The 22027-nt window shown below is 41.0% G+C and overlaps 1 protein-coding gene across 1 annotated transcript; it reads right to left on the bottom strand.

Annotated features, from left to right (window-relative positions):
* Positions 1–4822: 4822 nt before the first annotated feature.
* On the bottom strand, positions 4823–20139 carry ZNF233 (zinc finger protein 233). The gene is given in 7 exon segments (XM_063658105.1): positions 4823–5493; positions 5496–5725; positions 5727–7212; positions 13081–13176; positions 13715–13841; positions 15645–15706; positions 19832–20139. Coding segments are annotated over 7 exon segments (2154 nt in total). The 5' UTR covers positions 19956–20139; the 3' UTR covers positions 4823–5464.
* Between the last annotated feature and the right edge of the window lie 1888 nt (positions 20140–22027).

Below are 22027 nucleotides of genomic sequence, written 5' to 3'. Positions count from 1 at the left end.
TATTTTTAATAGAGACAGGGTTTCACCATGTTAGTCAGGCTTGTCTTGAGCTCCTGACCTCATGATCCACCTGCCACAGCCTCCCAAAGTGCTGGGATTACAGGCATGAGCCACCACACCTGGCCAAACTCCCCTTTCTAAAACCATCAGATCTCGTGAGATGTATTCACTATCATGAGAACAGCATGGGAAAGACCTGCCCCCTTGATTCAGTTACCTCCCACCCGGTCCCTCCCACAACACATCGGAATTCAAGATAAGATCTGGGTGGGGACACAGCCAAACCATATCAGGAAGGAAAGGGAAAAAACTTTTAAGATGCATTTGAAGGCTGAGACACTCAGTTACAGATGTATGTAAATGGATGTTCACAGTTGCATTGTTGATAATAGCAAACTTTGCATTTATCAGTTGGATTGACAAAATATTTGATGACTTATCCATTCAGTGGAATACAGAGTGAAATGAGAAGAGGTAAATTTATAATTATTGACGTTGGTAGTTACTGAGAATATGTTTAGGAAAGTGGGCAGAGACAGAATTTTGTATGAGTGTGTATATATGTGTATGTGATGTGTGTATATATGTATGTACACATATGATCTTGTTACTTTAAGGGGGCTAGTGTAGTAATTTTTAACATTTTTGTAATGTTTTTTAAAGTTCCAAAATTTTTATTTTGAATTAATTCTAAACATTAAGAAAAGATGCAAGAATAGTACAAAAGAGTCCCACATATTCTTGGGATCTCTAATGTGATTGCAGTTAGACCTGTTCATTTCCACATCTACTGCCTGGACTGAGAGAATGACACAGCTTCGGTTTCTCAGGCATGTCTTTCTATCTCTCTGTGACCTCTTCAGCATGGCAACTTCACAGAAACTGGACATTACGTGGTGGCTCAAAGCTAGTATCCAGATAAAAGCCAGCACAAATACTGTGGCCTTTTCTAATCTAGCCTTGAAAGTTCCAACATCACTTCTGCCTCGGTTCGTTGAGACAGTCAAAAGTCTATCTACAATCAAGGGGGTAGTAAAATAATCTGTAAACATATTTTAAGACCATTGTAGGTTGAAACAGTAACGTTGGCCGGGCGTGGTGGCTCACGCCTGTAATCCCAGCACTTTGGGAGGCCGAGGTGGGCAGATCACAAGTTCAGGAGATCGAGACCACGGTGAAACCCCATCTCTACTAAAAATACAAAAAATTAGCCGGGCGCTGTGGCGGTACCTGTAGTCCCAGCTACTCGGAAGGCTGAGGCAGGAGAGTGGCGTGAACCCGGGAGGCAGAGCTTGCAGTGAGCCAAGATCATGCCACTGCACTCCAGCCTGGGCGAGAGAGCAAGACTCCATCTCAAAAAAAAAAAAAAAAAAGAAAAAGAAACAGTAATGTTTCCTAATCCGCAGAGTTTATTTAAATTCCACAGCTGTCCTATAATGTTTATAGCATTTTCTATTTCAGGGTCCAATCTAAAATGTATCATGCCCTGCATTTCATTGTCATGTTTCTTTAGTCTTCAACCTGGATCAGTTCCATAGCCATTTTTTGTCTTTCATGAAATGAGCATTTTGAAGACAACAAGCTATTTTGTAGAACAACGCTAAATTTGAGTTTGAGTCCTCATGATTAGATTCAAGTTAAATGTTTGTAGATTGAGTATTGCATGACTAATGCATACTTCTCAGTGCATCACAATAGGAAACACATGATGTGTTTTGTTGGCGTTAGCGTTGATAACTTGTATGAACTGGTGTCTCCCAGGTTTTTCCACTAAAAAATTGCTATTTTGGCTTTGAAATTAATAAGCAATTTGTGGGAAGATCTTTGAGACTATGTTATCACCTCGTCTTTCACCCACTAGTTTTAGTGTTCATTGATGATTCTTGTCTGAATCAGTTATTACTGTGATGACTGCAAAATAATGACTTTCTGACTCTGTCATTCCTTCTATTTTTAGTAATTGGCATCCTACTTTTTGTTAGAAGAGCTTTTCCTTCCCCTACCCCCATGTCTCTCTACCTGTCTGTCATCCATATGAACCTTTGTTTTCTGGTACAATAAGATATTAGGTTTATCTTGTATATTCCCTGCCTCAGCCACAGATTCTGTAGAGCTGTGATTGCTTTTAGTGGGGAATGATACTTAGAAACCAAGATCTGGGTGCTGTGCATCCTAATCATTATTGGGATAATAGTCGTGTGTGTGTGTATCTGTAAAACACTGATCCCTCTCATTTTAAATAAGTATTGCAGGATTCTTCCTAAGGGATTTTCCCATTCCATATTTACTTCTTTCTCTAAGAGTCAGAAATTGGCCCCCAGCATCATCAGTAAGTTTATGCATCTGTTCAGTCCTCCAATACATGGCAAGTAGTTTTGGAGTTGCCAAATAACATGAATGCACATAACAAACTTTGCTAGTGTTCATGATTTGTTTGCAGGTCTTTTTCTCTTTAGACCAAGTATATATAGATAAAATTCTTTATTCAGGCCAGGCGCAATGGCTCATGCCTGTAATCCCAGCAATTTGGGATGTCGAGGCAGGAAAACAGCTTGAGCTCAGGAGTTTGAGATGAATCTGGGCAACATGGTGAGACCGTCTTTACAAAAAATTGGCTGGGCATGTTGGTGCATGCCTGTAGTCCCTGGTATTCGGGAAGCTTGAGGTGGGAGGATTGCTTGAGTCCAGCAGGTTGGGACTACAGTGAACTAGGATTGCGCCACTGCACTCCAGCCTGGTCGACTGAGACCTCTCTCAAAAAAAATAAATAAATAAAAATAAAAAACAAAAAACAGACAATCTCTTGCTGCAAATGACAGGATTTTATTATTTTAATGGCTGGATAATATTCCGTTGTGTGTATATACCACATTTTCTTTCTCCTGTCATTTGCAGCAACATGGATGGAACCAGAGGATATTATGTTAAGTGGAATCATCCAGGCATAGGAAGACATTTTGCATATTCTCATTCCTATATGGGAACTAAAAATATCTCAAGGAGGAAGTGATTTAGAATGGTGGTTATCAGAGGTTGGGATGGATAGGGGTGAGGGAAGGATGAAGAGAGGCTGGTTAATGGGTACAAAAATATGATTAGAACAGTGTCAGTAACACTAGAACTTATTTATTCTATCTAATCAATAACACAGTAGGGCAACTACAGGTAATAAGAATTTATTGTATATTTCAAAATAACTAGAAGATTTAGAATGTTCCCAACACAAAGAAATGATAAATGTTTGAGGTGATGGATATCCCAGTTACCATTATTTGATCATTACACATTGTATGTGCACAAATCAAAATATCACATGCATCCCATAAATATATACAACTATTAATATATTAATAAAAACTATTTCAAGTGTTTATTTTTAGAAAAAAATTAATTTTACTCTGGAAAAATGTATATACTTTAAAAGATTCTCCAGAAGGTTGATGTATGGTTCAAATGGCAAACCATAACCCACAGTACTTCTATGAATATTTGTTTAGATATGATATATTTAGGAAAATGAAAAGTCTCTACATGACTAAGAGCAAAAAGAGGTTCAGGAAATAGGTGCTTTAGAAGTACAAAGAAAAGGGAGTGTGATATGAGAATGTTAACTGAGCATCTGTTCTTTAAGTAAGTTTCCTCAGTAGGTTGGAATGAACAAATATGGGAATCAACTCAACCAGAAGGGTAGAGGTGAGGGAATCACAGAAGAATTGACCCAGAGCCCTGTTTCAACCAGACCTAGTCCTGCCCTACCTGTATTCTTTTTGTTTTTTGTTTTGTTTTGTTTGAGATGGAGTCTCATACCGGCCCCCTGGGCTGGAGGGCAATGGCACCATCTCGGCTCATGGCAACCTCCACCTCCCGGGTTCAAGCGATTCTCCTGCTTCAGACTCTTGAGTAGCTGGGATTACAGGCACCCACCACCACGCCCAACTAATTTTTGTATTTTTAGTAGAGACTGGGTTTCACCCTATTGGCCAGGCTGGTCTCAAACTTCTGACCTCGTGATCTGCCCACCTCGGCCTCCCAAAGTGCTGGGATTACAGGCGTGAGCCACCATGCCCAGCCTCTTCTTTTTAATTATGCATACCAATAAATTTTGTTCCAGCTAGTTGGAGTGTGATTTTCCATTTCTCACAATTGAAAACATCTTGATTTAAACAACCATGAGCTCCAGCAACCCACCCTAGTAATCTGGTGGTGACGAGGTGGAGCATTATTGGCCCTGTATTTCTTTTTTTGTTTTTATCTTTTTTATTTATTTTTTCATTTATTGGCCCTGTATTTCTGATGGTAGCATGAAATGAGCTATCATGGAACTTAAGTACTCATTGTCCTGGAAGGTAAGGTCCAGGACAAAAAAAAAACAGTGGGAAAATTTCTCCCACCTCCACTAAATATACACCTGAGTAAACCCTTCATCCAATTACTATGATTTGATCATTACACACTGCATAACGTGTAATGATGTCTGAGAAGTATGGGGTGTTGTCCAAAATGCTGTGTCCTTAACAGCTTAGTTTAACATCTAAAATGCATGCCATATGATGTTCCCCTTTTTTGCAAAACCTTTCTCATGAAGCTTTACGGAACTAAAAACCAGTTGGGATTTTTTTCTTCATTCAGTCTGTTTCTATCACACATGCTCCCAAAAAGAAAGATAGCACAAGCCCCCACCAAAGAAACATAGCACAACTGTACACCATATGGAAAAAGTCTTAAATGATCAGATAGAAACTTTGGCCTATTACTGCTTGGAAAATGAAGCTGAACTGAGGACAAGCCAATTGCAAAAATATTACTCAAATTGTAGACTGCATGGTTTTATGTGTTTTAATTAAATGTCATTTCCTTGAATTCATTTTAAGGCTTCTTGCAAGAATCCTTTTCCCAGTACAATTACAACGACGAATTGGGGCTGAGCTCACTAAAATATTCAAATATATGTCCTATATATGATAGAATTTTCCTATCAAGTTAAACAGTTCCACGGAAGCCACTATTTGTTAGGTACTGGTTCAAGGTCATGATCATACAGCAGTAAACAATGTTCCTGCATGGAGCTTAGATTCTAGTGGACACAGATTTTTGTCATGTCCCTCATTATACTTTTGCTAAAGTTCTGACCTTACTTATCAGTTTGAAGGCTTCACTCCTGCATATTGCTTATTGAATGTGAAGGTTCTGATTGAAATGTATTGTATCATTCTTTTTAGGGTTTCTCTGTTGTGTGTTCTCTTGACAACTGTGACATTTTGAGCTCTGCTTGAAACTGGTCATATTCATACAAAAATAGGTTTTCTTCAATGGAATTCAGATGACTATAAAAACTCAGCTCATGAATTCTTAAAACATGACATTTTATAAATATTCTCTGCTGTGTGGATTTTCTGAGGAAAATGGGAAGTCTAGGTCTTGAAAAGCACCTCTATCACACTCATCATTAATAGATTGATCACCATCATGGACTCTCTGATGAATCTGAAGACATGAACTCTTACTAAAGCCCTTACCACACACAAAACATCTGTATGGTTTCTCTCCAGTATGGACTCTCTGATGGGCTTGAAGATGTGAAGTCTGACTGAAGCTCTTACCACACATGCCACATTTATAGGGTTTCTCTCCCGTGTGGATCCTCTGATGAACATGAAGATATGAGTTCCAGATGAAGCCTTTCCCACATTCTTCACATTTGTATGGTTTCTCTCCTGTGTGAACTCCAACTGAAGCCTTTCCCGCACACATCACATTTGTAGGGTTTCTCTCCAGTATGGACTCGCTGATGGTCTTGGAGATGCGAACTCTGACTAAAGCCCTTCCCACATGTCTCACATTTGTATGGCTTCTCTCCTGTGTGAACTCTCTGATGGGCCTGAAGATGAGAGATCTGACTGAAGTCCTTCCCACATGTGTCACATTTGTAGGGTTTCTCTCCTGTATGGACTCTCTGATGGGCCTGAAGGTGGGAATTACGGCTGAAGTTCTTATCACACACATCACATTTGTAGGGTTTCTCTCCAGTGTGGATTCTCTGATGGGCTTGAAGATTTGAGGCCTTACTGAAGCCCTTATCACATACCTCACATTTATATGGTTTCTCTCCAGTGTGAACTCTCTGGTGAAGACCAGAATTCCTATTAAATATCCTGTCACTTCCTTCCCATTTGTATGTCTTGTCTCTAGAGTGACCTCTCTGATGGGCTTGAAGTTGTGATGTCTGACTGAAGCCTTTATCATATACATCACATTTACAGGCTCTCTCTCCAGCACTGTCTACACAGTGAATGTCAAAATCTAAGCTATGATGGAAGCCCTTCCCACACCTGCCACACGTACACAACTTCTCTCCTGGGTGAGTAAGCTCATGAGAGGGAAGACAGGAGTTCTGGTTGAAGCTCTGGGCACATACCTGACATCTGTAGAGGTTCTCTCCTGTGCTCACTCTCTGATGAGGTTGCAGATGTGAGCCCTGACTGAAGCCCTCACCACTGTCACCATTCCTATAGCATTTCTCTCCTATGTGGACACATTGATGCCTGGGAAGCCCTGAGCTGTAATTTATGCCCTTCCCATACTCACCACTTACATGAGGCTTGTCTCCTAAGTGTAGTTGCTGGTGAAGTTCAAGATTACAGCCAACACTGAAGCCTTTTCCATTCTCATCAGAGGTTTGCTCTCCTGAATGGATTATGCTATGCTGGGATGATTCCTTCACACAATCTTTTCCACAATTATTGTGGCTAAAAGCTTTCTCTCTTTTGTGTAGTCCATGATCATCATGTTGATGAGCAATTCTTTGCCTAACACAATGATCACATTTACAGAGCTTATTTTTTACATCAATTTGCTGACACCTACTCTGATAATTCTGTGGTTCTCTCAGATACATTTTCCTCCAGAAATCCCAGGTGGTCCTCATTGGAAGCTCTTGATTTTTGATGCCATTTAAACTCTCCCCTTGCAGCTTTATTATATAGTTCTCATCTTCAGACACCTGAATAGATTCTCCTGTCCACACCTGACAGGGGGAATCACCTTGTTTTAGCAACTTGGACCTCTTGCCTTGAAGATTTATTATGAAGTCTTGATTACTGGTTAATTTACTTGTAAATTGTTCCCATATTTGCCAGCATATAAGGTCTTCATATGAAAGGAATCTTAATCTTACTTCTTGAAGGGTATTTATCTCATTTTGATTCCTGTGTCCTGGAATGATAAAGGGAACTCAGAAATGAAAATGAAGACAAGTGAATATTTGTTCAGAAATTAAAAAAAACATTTCACAGGTTGACCACATTGGGAAACCTTAATAAACCAGTGGAGAGTTCAGCTTGACTTTATTACTGGTTTTTTTCTCTTTTTTTTTTTTTGAGACGGAGTCTCACTCTGTCGCCCAGGCTGGAGCGCAGTGGTGTGATCTCGGCTCACTGCAAGCTCCACCTCCCAGGTTCACACCATTCTCCTGCCTCGGCCTCCTGAGTAGCTGGGACTACAAGCGCCCGCCACCATGCCCAGCTCATTTTTTTGTATTTTTAGTAGAGACGGGGTTTCACCATGTTAGCCAGGATGTTCTCAATCTCCTGACCTCGTGATCTGCCCGCCTTGGCCTCCCAAAGTGCTGGGATTACAGGCGTGAGCCACCGCACCTGGACTATCATTGTTTTTCTTCATGCCTATGGGAACAAAAAAGGGTGGCTTCTATATACAAAATGTTGAGACTCATTTAGAGCTATACCAAGACTTTTTTTTTTTTTTGAGGCTGCAGATTGTACAATGTAACTATGATTCTGAGGCTCACATATAGCCAGGATTTTCTATATTTTATACATCTGCCATGGAAAAGAGGAGAGGATTTTTTTTTTTTTTTTTTTTTTTGAGACAGTCTCACTCTGTCGCCCAGGCTGGAGTGTGGTGGCATGATCTCGGCTTACTGAAATCTCTGCCTGTGGGGTTCAAGTGATTCTCCTGCCTCAGCCTCTGGAGGAGCTGGGACTACAAGTGCATGCCACCACACCCCATTAATTTTTTTGTATTTTTAGTAGAGACAGGGTTTCACCATGTTGGCCAGGCTGGTCTTGAACTCCTGACCTCAAGTCATCTGCCTGCCTTGGCCTCCCAAAGTGCTGGGATTACAGATGTGAGCCACCATGCCTGGCCAATACCAAGACTTATATATGTGGTCAAATACACAGACTACAGAGCAACAAAAAGATGTCCTAGAAAGACATTATAGAGGAGAAACTTTACCTCCTTGTCCATAAGAATAATCACTTAAAAATCCTCTCCTCTTTGGCTGGGCACAGTGGCTCACTGTGTAATCCCAGCACTTTGGGAGGCCAAGGCGGGCAGATCATGAGGTCAGGAGATCGAGACCATCCTGGCTAACATGGTGAAACCCCATCTCTACTAAAAATACCGAAAAATTAGCCAGGCGTGGTGGCAGGCGCCTGTAGTCCCAGCTACTCGGGAGGCTGAGGCAGGAGAATGGTGTGAACCCGGGAGGCAGAGCTTGCAATGAGCAGAGATCGTGCCACTGCACTCAAGCCTGGGCTACAGAGTGAAACTCCGTCTTAAAAAAAAAAAAAAAAAAAAAAAAAACCCTCTCCTCTTTTCTATGGCAGATGTATAAAATCTACAAAATCCTGGCTATGTGTGAGCCTCAGAATCATGGTTACATTGTACAACCTGCATCTGTATATGATAAAAAAAAAAAAGCCCAAAAATAGTTAGAAAAGCCTGAATTTCCCTTTCAGCATTTACAAGTGGATTATTAAGTGATGCCAAGAATTCTCAAAGAGAGAAAGAGGGGACATCTTTGGCAAAAGTGAAGAGAATATAGAAAAATATCTTCTCTGTCTTGAGAATAAACCTATAAGATAGTACCATTATTTCCTTAATTTAGTCCTTAAACATACATTTGATGAGCTAGATTTGGGAGAATTCTCCTTCTTTTCAATGAGGTTCTAAGTATATAATATTCAATTAGTGAACATGATAAATGAAAAAGAATTAGAAAACTTATTCCCACAGCTGACACACCCTATAGGAGTAAAGGCATTGATAATTGTTGCCACTTAGTTTGACTGAATTTTCTGATAAACCTAGATGGCTAATACAAGATGGTCCCTATTGATCTCTGTCACTTCTGATGCTAGGTGATAAAAACACTGTGGCTTCTATCTTCCACACTCCTGAATCACTGGGTCTGGGAGAAACTAGCTGCCATGTTTTGAGGACACTTCAGCAGCCCTAGGGAATGGTTCACTTAGCAAGGAAGTGAGGCCTTCTGCCACAGCCATGTGAACGAGCCCACCTTGGAAGCAGGTCCTTCAGTCCCAGTCAAGCCTTCCAGGGACGGCAGCTCCGTCACTCTTTAACAGCTTTTTGAGATCCTGAGTGAGTACCCTCACTCAGGGTTAAGCTAAGCTGCTCCCATATGCCTAACCCATAGAAACTATAAACCAATGTTCGTCGTTTTAAGGTGCTAAGGTTTTTGTTTTGTTTTGAGACGAAGTTCTGCTCTTGTTCCCCAGGCTGGAGTGCAATGGTATGATAGCAGCTCAATGCAACCTCTGCCTCCAGGGTTCAAGTGATTCTCCAGCCTCAGCCTCCCCAGTAGTTGGGATTACAGGTGCCTGCCACCACACCTAGCTAATTTTTTTTTTTTTTTTTTTTTTTGATTTTTAGTAGAGATGGGGTTTCACCATGTTGGCCAGGCTGGTCTCGAACTCCTGACCTCAGGTGATCTGCCTGCCTCAGCCTCCCAAAATGCTGGGATTACAGGCGTGAGCCACCACAACTGGCCAAGGTGCTAAGTTTCACAGTAATTTGTTATAAAATAATTGATAACTAACACAGGTGTCATAAAAATTATAACTAGGCTGAACATACATCAGAAGAGTAACTATGTTCTGAAATAGTCCTTTAATGACACCTCTTTATTCTCTGCCTGTGAACTCTCTCCATGAGAAGTGAAGACAGTGAGATCCACTTAGCACCATACTCTGTGAGGTTTTGTTTTATTGATCCTTGAGGGAGAAGATGCCCTTTAATTTCTACTTCTGTCCAGTGAAAATAGACCTCAGGAATATTTTGTATAGGCGGAGCTGGGTACCTAGATGGACAGGCAGAATGTGAAACCCTAAAAATTTCTGATGTTTGCCAAAAAATATAGAGAGGTGAGGGCAGAATACGCTGTCAGATTTGTTCAGTTTTCCAAGGGCTGTGAGTTACATAGTTATATCCTTTTGTCAAAACTCATCACACTGCACACTTAAGGTGTGCACATGTAAATTTTACCTCAATAAAAAAGAACTGTAAAACAAGCCATTTTACTTTCTGAAAATTTAGGGAGCTATACATTTACAATTTGTACAGTTTTCTGTATATATTTCAATAAAAAATTGGCCAAAAATTTAAAAAGTAAAGATTTGTGGCCGGGCGCAGTGGCTCATGCCTGTAATCCCAGCACTTTGGGAGGCCAACGTGGGCAGATCACAAGATCAAGAGATAGAGACCATCCTGGCCAACATGGTGAAACCCCATCTCTACTAAAAATACAAAAATTAGCTGGGTATGGTGGCATGCGCCTATAGTCCCTGCTACTCGGGAGGCTGAGGCAGGAGAATCACTTGAACCTGAGAGGCAGAGGTTGCAGCCAGCCAAGATTGTGCCACTGCACTCTAGCCTGGTGATAGAGTGAGACTCCATCTCAAAAAAAGAAAAAAAAAAAAAAAAAACAGTCAAGATTTGCTCAAGGAGGCAGAGAAGAAGTTGGGAAGCTACCTGTTAAGAAAAAAAAAAAAAAGGACAATGGCAATAACTGGGATCATAATTCCCAAGTTTAGGTTTATACACAAAAATGAGGCAGTCAAAAACAAAAAAAGAAAATTTTTAAAAATGAGGCAGTCAGTCAAAGAAGTCAAAATCCAACATTCCTGATTGCAATGCAGTAAACCTTCATGCAGCATGGAGATACAAGAAAATAAAAGCTAAGAAGATTGGAAAGATTTTACTACCCCAGCTACTTACAAAATCCAGGGCCTGTCTCTCTCAGATAAGCACAGAGATTCTCCTGGGCTTTTGGTTTGCTTTTTTGTTTTTTAATTTAGGTTTGCGTTTTGGTGCTTCTATCAAGTAGGAATGACTTTAATTAGTATACTTTAGGTATTTATGATGTATATTCAAATTAAAGATAAATGAAGGAAAGAGTGAAGAAAAGGGGGAATGAAATAAGGAAGAGAAAGAATAGAAGGAGAGCGGTGAAAGCAGAACAGGGAGGTTGTCACTGGGTGTATGGATGAGGCAACTCTCACCAAAAGTCACGCAGATACCACAGGTTAGGGAGATCTGTGAGGGAGCCATTTCACTACTATTCAAATGGAAACACCTATCCATTAGTCTATTAACTGATGTTACCGACATTGGTCCATTAACCCATTCATTCACTCATTCAGTCACTCATTCAACAAATATTAAATGAACAGGTATTATGTGCCAAGCCTATTAAAGGCAATAAGGATCAGCAATTTAAAAACAGGTAAAATTAGTGTTGGGCACAGTAGTGCACTCCTGTAGTCCTAGCCCAGGAGTTTGAGCTGCAGCAAGCTATGATTGTATCACTGCACTCCAGCCTAGGTGAAAAAGCCAGACCCCCATCTCTAAGAAAAGAAAAAGAAAAATGAAAAGAAAACAGGTAAAATTCTTACGCTCATGAAGTTATACTCTAATGGGGAAAGAGACCATAAAAAATAAACAAAATATAATACATGAATATGTCAGCTGATGATTGATGATTAATCACAAAGTCAGGCAGAATAAAGAGATGGGTATTTAATTTAATTAAATGTATGTATGTATGTATGTATTTTTGAGACAGGGTCTTGCTCTGTCGCCCAGGCTAGAGTGCAGTGGCACAATTATAGCTCCCTGTGAGCTAATTTTTTTAATTTTTTTGTAGAGGTGGGGTCTCACTATGTTGTCCAGGCTGGTCTTAAACTCCTGGCCTCAAGTGATCCTGCCACCTTGGCCTCTCAAAGTGCTGAGATTACAGGGATGAGCCATCACACCCAGCCAAGGATAGGTATTTTAAACAGGGCAGTCAAAGCAGGTTTCCAGGAAGTCGGAGGCTGCAGTGAGCCAAGATCATGCCACAGCACTCCAGCCTGGCAACAGAGCAAGACCCTGTCTATTTAAAAAAAAAAAAAAAAAAAGCAGGTTTCTGTGATGAGATGACATCTGACCAGACACAAAGGAAGTAGGCTGGGAGCCAAGAGGATGTATGAGGTAAGAACATCCCAGGCAGACAGAAGAGCAAAAGGCTTCAGGTAGAAAGAAATACATGTATGCTGGGCACAGTGGCTCATGCCTGTAATCCTAACACTTTGGGAGGCTGAAGTGGGAGGATTGCTTGAGCTCAGGAGTTTGAGACCAACCTGGGTAATATGGTGAGACCTCATCTCTACCAAAAAAAAAAAAAAAAATGTATATATACATAGTTTTAAAATTAGTACAGCATAGTGGCATGTGCCTTGTAGTCCCATCCCAGCTACTCAGGAGGCTGAGGTGAGAAGATCGATTGAGCCTAGGAGGTTGAGGCTGCAGTATACCACGATTGCACCACTGCACTTCAGCCTGGGCCACAGAGTGAGACCCGTCTTAAAAAAAAAAAAAAAAAAAAAAGCACACTTGGCATGTATAAGAAACACACAGCAGTCTTGTGTGGCTGGAAAGAACTGAGTGAAAAGCAAAGGATAGGAAATCAATTCACAGGGAGTGGGTGACCAGGTCACATAGGACCCTGAAGGCTCAAACAGATTTTGGAATTAATGAGTGAGATGGGAAGTCACAGCAGGCTTTTGAGCCAAGGAGCGACATGCTCTGACTTACATGATCTGGCTGCTATGTGGAGAATGGACTGGAGGGAGGTAGAAGGAGGAAGGTCATGCACAAGCTGCTGCAGTAAACTGGGGTGATGAATGCTGGGGTCTTGGGCCAGGCTGGTGGCTGAGGAGGTGGTGAGGAGGAGAGGACTAGGCTGTACCCCGCAAAGACTCACAGCTGCATGGTTCTCACCTGAACACCCATCTCCTTGGATTTCTGTCTCCATCATCCAAAGCTTGTCTTCTTTTCCCAACTGTAATACCACATCTAGTTTGAAGGGTTGATAGCCTGTGAAAAAGAAATGGCATATATATAAAGTGAATGCATTATAGTCAAAAACTTTAATTCCAACACCACCATTTTCATGCACTCTAAGTAGTATTTTTCAAAATTGTGATCATGAGCTATTGTCTGAATACCTTTTAATTTGTGATCCGGTACACAAATACATAAATGTAAATCACTGAATCAAGTGATCAGATAATCTGATCCTAACCATTATCTACTTTTATCACATCATCTTTCCTGTTTTTACTTACAATTTTTGTTACACTGAATGCAGTTCCTGACAAGGAGCTATAATATTTCTACTTCATTTCATTAAACACAATAGTAATGTAACTCACCAACTGATTTCAAAACCCACCAAGATTTCACAACTGCAATTTGAGAAAAATAGACAAGGTATAGACAAGATGTCCTGGGGAATTAGGAAATTCACATCCCCAAGTTCAGGGAAGCATTTTAAACATCCTAAGTCTTAAATAATTGAAAGCAGGACAGTCCAGAGGACTGATATTCAGTTACAGAAGGTGCCTGTGCTCACCCACTGACAGCAGGTTCCTGAAGTTCTCCAGCATCACATCTTGGTACAGCTTTCTCTGGGCAACGTCCAGCAACCCCACCTCCTCCCTGGTGAAGACCACAGCCACATCCTTGAATGTCACCATCTCCTACAACATCAAGCAGATGTAATCTCAATCTTATGGCCAATAACTGCTGGGAGAGAGGCAGCACTGAGCAGGTAGAAAGAACAGGCAGGAAGATGTTCTGGATTGTGAGGGCCTCGAATCAACTTTAAGTAGCTTCCTCGTTTTCTCCATCCCACATGCCAATCTCATAGACTACTTTTCCACAGTCACATCAAAAGTGTGTGCTACTAAAAAATAACCACTGTGTATTTAATTTGGTGACATTTGTAAGTATTCCAACAGTAAATGCCCCAGCACTGTAAACCTTGAATCACATGGAATATGTATTTTATAACTTGACTGATTACTACCAAATTGTCCTAGAAATGTTGGGTCAATTTAGTCCCAGCACTGAAAAAGGTGTTTGTACATGCACGTTTATAGTAGCACAATTTGCAATTGCAAAAATGTGGAACCAACCCAAATGCCCATCAGTCAATGAGTAGATAAAGAAACTGTGTGGTCAGCTGCAGTGGCTCACGCCTGTAATTCCAGCACTTTGGGAGGCCGAGGTGGGTGAACCACGAGGTCAGGAGTTCAAGACCAGCCTGGCCAACATGATGAAACGTCGTCTCTACTAAAAATACAAAAAATTAGCTGGGTATGGTGGCAGGTGCCTGTAATCCCAGCTACTCGGGAGGCTGAGGCAGGAGAATTGCTTGAACCCAGGAGGCGGAGGTTGCAGTGAGCCAGGATTGCGCCATTGCACTCCAGCCCGGGCAACAGTGCAAGACTTGGTCTCAAAAAAAAAAAAAAAAAAAAAAGAAACAAAAGAAACCGTGGTGTGTATATATATATATATATATGATGGAATACTACTCAGCTGTAAAAGGGAACAAATTAATGGCATTTGCAGCAAGCTGGATGATATTGGAGACTATTATTCTATGTGAAGTAACTCAGGAATGGAAAACCAAACATCATATGTTCTCTCTCATAAGTAGAAGCTAAGCTATGAGGATCCAAAGGTCTAAGAATGACACAATGGACTTTAGGGCCTCAGGGGGAAAGGGTGAGAAGGGGGTAAGGGATAACAGAGGATGCCTCTGGGGAGTAAGGAACTGACTTGAAAGAGACAGGAGGGACCTTTTTGGGGTAATATAAATGTTCTATATCTTGTTCTGAATGGTGGGCTAATGCAATTATACAACTGTCAAAGTGGGATATAAAACTGTTATTGACCTGACCACTTAAGATATATGTAATTTTTGTAAGTAAATATTGCATTTTTAAAGCCCCATGAAAAAGTATTGCAAATTGAAATACTATTTAGAGACACAGCATTGTGTATGTTTGTTTGTAGCCTCTGAAAAATTAGACAAAAAATGAAAACCCTTCTAAGACAAATACATAAAGGAACACTAAATCATACAAAACTCTACTAATAACATTAACTGAAAAAAGAAAATTGTATATAGAATGTGATTGTAGTTCTTTAAAATACACTGACAAGTATAGATATAAGACATACAATATGTGAATACATATAAAATAGTATGGGGGAAATAGATTATTTGTATGCAATGTAGTAACGTGGAGGTTTTCTCCCATTTTTTGATATCTACGAATGTTTGCACTACTACTTGTGAAATAAAGATGATAAAACTACCAAAACAAAAGCTAAAGACATAAACAAAAAATTGAACCAATCGAAAATCAAGTAACTAGCAGATCCCAAATACCTGTTTTCCTCCTTTATCTTTCCCAAGGAAGAGAAAAAAACGCGTCTAATCTTTGAGGAAAAGAGATGTCATTTTAAGAGATAAAAAGCAAAACTCAACTCACCTGAAACTTGGTCATTTTCTCCTGCTCCTTCTGGGGAAGGGCAGGGTCCTGGGAAGGCAGAACTGGGAAAAGAGAAAGAAGCCATGAGAAACAGGCCCTAGCCCACGTGGCTGTTCTGGGTGAATTTTTAAAAGGTGGCCGGGCATGGTGGCTCATGCCTGTAATCCCAGCACTTTGGGAGGCCGAGGCAGGCAGATTGCTTGAGCTCAGGAGTTCAAGACTAGCCTGAGCAACATGACAAAACCCCATCTCTACAAAAAAATACAAAAATTAGCCGGGTGTGGTGGCACACACCTGTAATCCCAGCTACTCGCAGCAGAATGTACTGGCTACAAAAGTGGATTCTGGGGTCACAAGGTCTGGGGTCAAATCCTGGCATGGCTACTAACTCTGTTTAAGCTAATTAACCTCCCCATTCCTCAAATCTGTCACCTGCAAATGAGAAAAATAGTGCTTTCTTGCAAGATTATTATAAGGGTCAAATGTGTGAACAGATGGAAACTCATATAACTGATTTCCCTGTAAGCTGCAGAAAAGCAGATGATATTAGGCATCATAAAATTGTTGTTGCAAATGTCTTTTGCCATCATTTCCAATAAGAAAGTCTTTTATAACATCCAGATTTCAAAGACTGTACAATGCTTTATCTTATGAAATTCACCTTTACCTCTGAAAAGTCTATAATTCTGATTGGCTATATTACTTACTACTTTGTTGTCCTGTAATATTTAATTGATATCAGCATTCAGTTTTGTAAAAGGTATAAATACTTAAGAATTTTCTTCATGTAGCCAGGAGAGTCTCAATGGTGTATCTCCCTTTCCCATGCTCACTGTCGTAAGGAAATACTAATTTAAAATGTGTCTCTGCTAGTTTTTTTTTTTTAAACAAAAGTTTGACAGTATCTGTCTCACTTAAATGAAAAATACTGTAGTACTAATAATAGATCCTAATTTACAGTTGCTTTTGGGATTAATGGGCAAATCAAATAGGCTTGGCTAGGCTAATCCATAGAGACAAAAAGTAAATTAATAGTTGCCAGGGGCTGAGAGAGGAGATAGTAAAGAGTGATGGCTAGGGAATATGAGGTTTCTTTGGGGGTGATACAAATGTTCTTCAATTAGAAAATGGTGATGGTTGTACAACATAACATTGTGGATACACTAAATACCACCGAATTGTACACTTTAAAAGGGTGAATTATATGGTATATGAATTATGACTCAATTTCTAAAATAGGGGGGAAAAGCCTTGGTTCCGTCTCCGGCACATTATATAAGCTCTCAATAAGTGATGATATGATGACTGTTGTTCCCATTTAATGGATGAGGAAGCTGAGGATTACTGAGATTAAGTTGCCCAAGGTCCCAGAGCTGGTGAGGTGAGACTGCATCTGAACCCAGCTGAGTCCAGAGCCTGTCTCTTAATCGTGTCTCTTTCTCTAACCAGAAATATGAAGACATGGAAGGAATCATGTCTTAGAGATCAGAGAAAGGGAAGTTGGAGGGTATGAACTGCTGAAAATGATCTGCTGAGAGATACTGGAGCCAGATGATGAGGAACCTAATATCCTAATTGACTCCTCTGACTTACTAGCTCTTTGTGCCTATTTCCTCACCCATAAAGTGAGGACAATAACAGTATCTACCTCGTAGGGTTATTAAGAGGTTTCAGTGAGTATATACAAGATAACATTCAATACAGATAGCTACTCCTGTTCATGGGTCCTCCTACTTCAGGCAGAAACACTCTAGTAGGGACGAGAGCAATGTATTCTCTTCTCAAAGCTAGGGAGAGATATCAATTCTTAACATCCAATTCCCTTTGTTCTGGTCCTATATTTACCTGCACCCTCCTGTTCTGCTCAGTAACAGGATTTTGCAAGACTTGACATTTCACAACATTTAGCAGAAAAAAACAAATGGGGTTTGGGGTGCCTGGCTCAGCTCTGCTCACTATATGTACCAGGGCCACTTTTCTAGGCCTGAATTTCCAGACTTTGTTCATTCCTAGGTTGTCAAGTCCTCTCGTGCCTTTGCTCCTGCCACTCTGCCTCCAGAGAGGACCAGCTTCCCTGTCCTTCTCTTGTAATCCCTCCTCTTGAAAGCCTTCAGAGTAGCTGGGGCATTTGGGGTATAATTAGTAAATCAAGCATCTGTTTTGCCTGTGAGATAATGAACAATTACTCATCTTTTTATCCCAAGCACCTAGAATATAGTGAGTATTTGATGCACACGGAATCAAAGAATGGCACGCAGTCAGACAAGGACTGTACTAATTGATCTCCAAGATTCCTTTGAGCTACAAAATTCTGAGGCTATTCCTAATTGGGAGGAGGAGAGGATGAACTTTATCTGTCAATTTCTTCTGGGTTTTTAATTTCATTTGCTTTGCTCAAACAACATCAAGGTCATCCTTAAAAGTGAAATCATAAGGCCGGGCGCAGTGGCTCACGCCTGTAATCCCAGCACTTTAGGAGGTCGAGGCAGGCGGATCACTTGAGGTCAGGAGTTCGAGACCAGCCTGGCCAACATGGTGAAACCCCATCTCTCCTAAAAATACAAAAATTAGCCAGGCATGGTGGCGGGCACCTGTAATCCCAGCTACTTGGAAGGCTGAGGCATGAGAATTGCTTGAACCTGGGAGTGGGAGGTTGCAGTGAGTTGAGATCGCGCCACTGCAGTCCAGCCTGGGCGACAGAGGGAGACTCAGTCTCAAAAAAAAAAAGTGAAATCATTCATAAAAGGGTCAATCACAGACTGGATAATGTAAACCCTATCTATTTATTTATTTTAATAGCAGTGTCAGGTATTTACTCAAATGTCATCTCCTCAGAGTTCTTCCCTGCAAATCCTTTTTTAAAAAGTTTTTTGATTATGACTCGAGCATCCCCCAGTCATTGCCTATGCTGTGAAACCATTTCTTTTCCTCTTTTTATTTTTATTTTTAATTTTTTTGAGACAGACTCTCACTCTCTTGCCCAGGCTGGAGTGCAGTGGCATGATCTCAGCTCACTGTAACCTCTGCCTCCTGGACTCAAGCGATCCTCCTGCCTCAGCCTCCCAAGTAGCTGGGACCACAGGTGTGTGCCACCACATCCAGCTAATTTTTTAATTTTTTTGTACAGACAGTGTCTCACCATGTTGCCCAGGCTGGTGTTGAACTCCTGGGCTCAAGCCACCCTCCTGCCTCAGCCTTCCAAAGTGTTGGGATTACAGGTGTGAGTCACTGCGGCCCCATGGGACTGACATTTCTCAGGGCTGAAGGAGAGTGGCACAAAGGTCAAGAACCCACACTGCCTGAGCTCAGCCTGAGCTCAAACTCCCAGTTCAGGCTCTTTCCTGTTGTTTTACTTTGGGAAGATAAATGTTTTACCTATCAGTGTTGTCATCTGTAAAATAGGAATTATAATATTATCGTTGTTATGAAGATTAAGCTAATTAATGCATATAAAGCCTATAGAAGAGACCCTGGCACTCAACGTATTAACAAATTATTATTACTCATTCCTGAACACATGCCGAATCCAACCTCCCGTTTATTCCATAAATATTTGAGCATTTGCCCAGCAGGAAAAATAATATTGCTAATGAGTGAGGGAACTCTGTTCTCCAACTGAGCAGAAATAGCAATAGCATATATTAAGTCCTCTCACTTTGGGACAATGTTACCAAGAGCCAGGGGGTCAACACCCTCCTCTCTGCAGCCCTCCGGTTAGTCAAGGCTGAGGAAGGAAAGGAGGTTGGAAGATACCTAAACTGTGTTTCTGGTCCAGGATGAATGACAGTGGACATCCCCAGGCACCACATGGAGGTGAGACACACTCATGCCTTAAAAGAGAAGGAAAAATAAAAAAGATGGAGAGAAAATTGACACCCCCCTCCCCCAGGTTAGGAACCCAGGAACAGCCCCGTGGGGTGCAGGGATCAGAGAAGGGCGAGTAGCACTGCACCTGGAGCTCAGAACCCACTGCGGGCTCACAGAAGCTTTCAGAGACTGAACGCCTCTCCTCTCCAGGAAGAAATAACAGATTGGCAACAACCAGCCACCTTTTCAGTGTGTGCCAGGATCGGTCCTAAGCATTTTTACATCTATTTATCTTACGTAAATCTCACGAAACCGCTACCAGATAGGTACTACTATGAAACTCACTTTACAGAGGAGAAACGGAGAAATTCAGAAACTACCATGATTATATCGCCAGAAGGCAGCAGAGCGTGTGGAAGGTGGGGAAGGCGAGGGAACTTGAGCGCCCGGGAGACCCTCAAACCAAACGTGCGACCAGGAGCCATTCCCAACTTGGAGACCCATGCACCGCCCTAAAAGCAGAGGGCAAGCAAACCGTCGTCCCCGCCCTCTGCGACTTCTCTTCACTGGGGGCGAAGGCAGGCACCTGCGAGTCCAACGCCCAGGCCAGGAAAGCTCGCTGTAGATGCAGAGGTTCCGCGCTGACTCACCTCCCAGAGGGGATTGATGACGGCTGCCTCGCCCTCCTGCAGCGGAAGTGCACAAGGTTGCAAGGGCTCCTGCACTACACTTCCCAGAATGCCCGAGCGGAAATAGGCTACCGTCCCGCCCCGCCAAGAGGGGCCAAGAGGGGCCAGGTGCAGTAGCTCACGCCTGTAATCCCAGCACTTTGGGAGGCCGGGGGGGGGGGGGGGCAGATCACTAGGTCAGCAGTTCGAGACCAACCTGGCCAATATGGTGAAACCCCGTCTCTACTAAAAATACAAAAATTAGCTGGGCGTGGTGGTACATGCCTGTAATCCTAGCTACTGCAGAGGCTGAGGCAGGAGAATTGCTTGAACCCGGGAGGCAGAGGTTGCAGTGAGCCAATATTGTGCCACTGCACTCCAGCCAAGGCGACAGAGTGAGACTCCATCTCAAAAAAAAGAAAAAATCAAGAGGAAGAGAAATATTTACAGTTCTGTACTGTATTGATACTGTAAGTTTACACCATCTATTTACAAAATAAACGGTCTTTCTGAAATGGCAGGCAGCTGCAGCTTCAGACCTCAATCTACAGTACATATCAAGCAATTCAACTTTTTCTTATAATGTCATGACTTTTCTATGCATCTTGGGAGCACTTGCAACATCACTAGTGGCGGTTCACATAGGTCCCATTGTATTATTCAAGGTTTATAATATTGCACTAAACACAATAAAAAATAAGAGGAAACATTTAGATCACTTTTTACTGTAATACACAATTTACTAGAGAGATGAACTGCTCATTTTGAGATGATTAGCATCACTTGGAATTTTAAGCAGATATTTACACACATGAGCTCACCACAATAGTGACAGGAGATAGCTATTAAATTTACAGTAGCACAGCATGTACTACAGTTAACTTTATGCAGTTTTAATATTGCATCTTTGTTTTACATTTCTCTTGACTGTGAACGTACAGTCTGTAAGTTTTGATAAGTTTTACCTTTTTATAATTCATGTATATTTTATGGTAGTAAATGATAGACTAATATCTATGTATATTTTATGCATTCATGATATACCTAAATTTTTCTTAATTGTTTGATATTTCTAGGCTACATGGCTTATCTGTGATCTTTTTCAAATTGTTGCAAATTTCCAAAAAATTTGCAATATATTTGTTGAAAAAAATTTCACATAGAAGTGGACCCATGCAGTTTAAACCTGTGGTGTTCAAGAGCCAACTGTGTTGTAATTTGGAAAAAAAATCTAAATTATATCTTGAAAATGCTTCTTCCCTTATTTCAACTTAAATTTTTTTTTGTATCCACTCAGCTTGCTCTTGAGATGATAAATGCAATAGAATGATCATCAATCGATCAAGTCAATGTGGAATCCAAAACAAGGTAATATTTAGCAGCCTTGTAAAAGCACATATATCAGGACTTCTTGCAGAGGCTTTGTTTCCAATGTGATTTTCTCTAGAAAGGAGAAAGTTGTTTTGTTTAAGTTATAGGGGGTGGGTATTGTGTATAGGGTGGGTGGGGAACTGTCTTTGATATTTTCTACCACAAATTTTTTTAGCTCAGTCAGCAGAATTTTATTATTTTAGCACCAAAGGAATCCTGCATCATGTTTTGTTTTCATCTCAAAGTATTTTCGAATTTCCCTGTAACTTCTATCCCCATTGGTTTTTATGAGTGTGCTGTTTAATTTCCACACATTTGTGAATTTTCCAGTTTTCCTCTTGTTACTGGTTTGAGTTTCACTTTTTTGTGGCCCAAGAATACATTTCATGTGACTTTATCTTTCTGTTGATACGTGAGATTTTTTATTTTTATTGAGACCTGTTTTGTGGCCTAATGTATGATCTATCCCAGAAAATGTTTCATGACCACTTAAGAAAAATGTGTATTCTGCTGGTTTTAGGTGGGGTGCTTTGTATA

The sequence above is a fragment of the Pongo pygmaeus genome, chromosome 20 (assembly GCF_028885625.2).
Source record: "Pongo pygmaeus isolate AG05252 chromosome 20, NHGRI_mPonPyg2-v2.0_pri, whole genome shotgun sequence".
Classification (NCBI taxonomy): Eukaryota; Metazoa; Chordata; class Mammalia; order Primates; family Hominidae; genus Pongo; species Pongo pygmaeus.
This window is presented reverse-complemented; position numbering and strand designations above follow the sequence as displayed.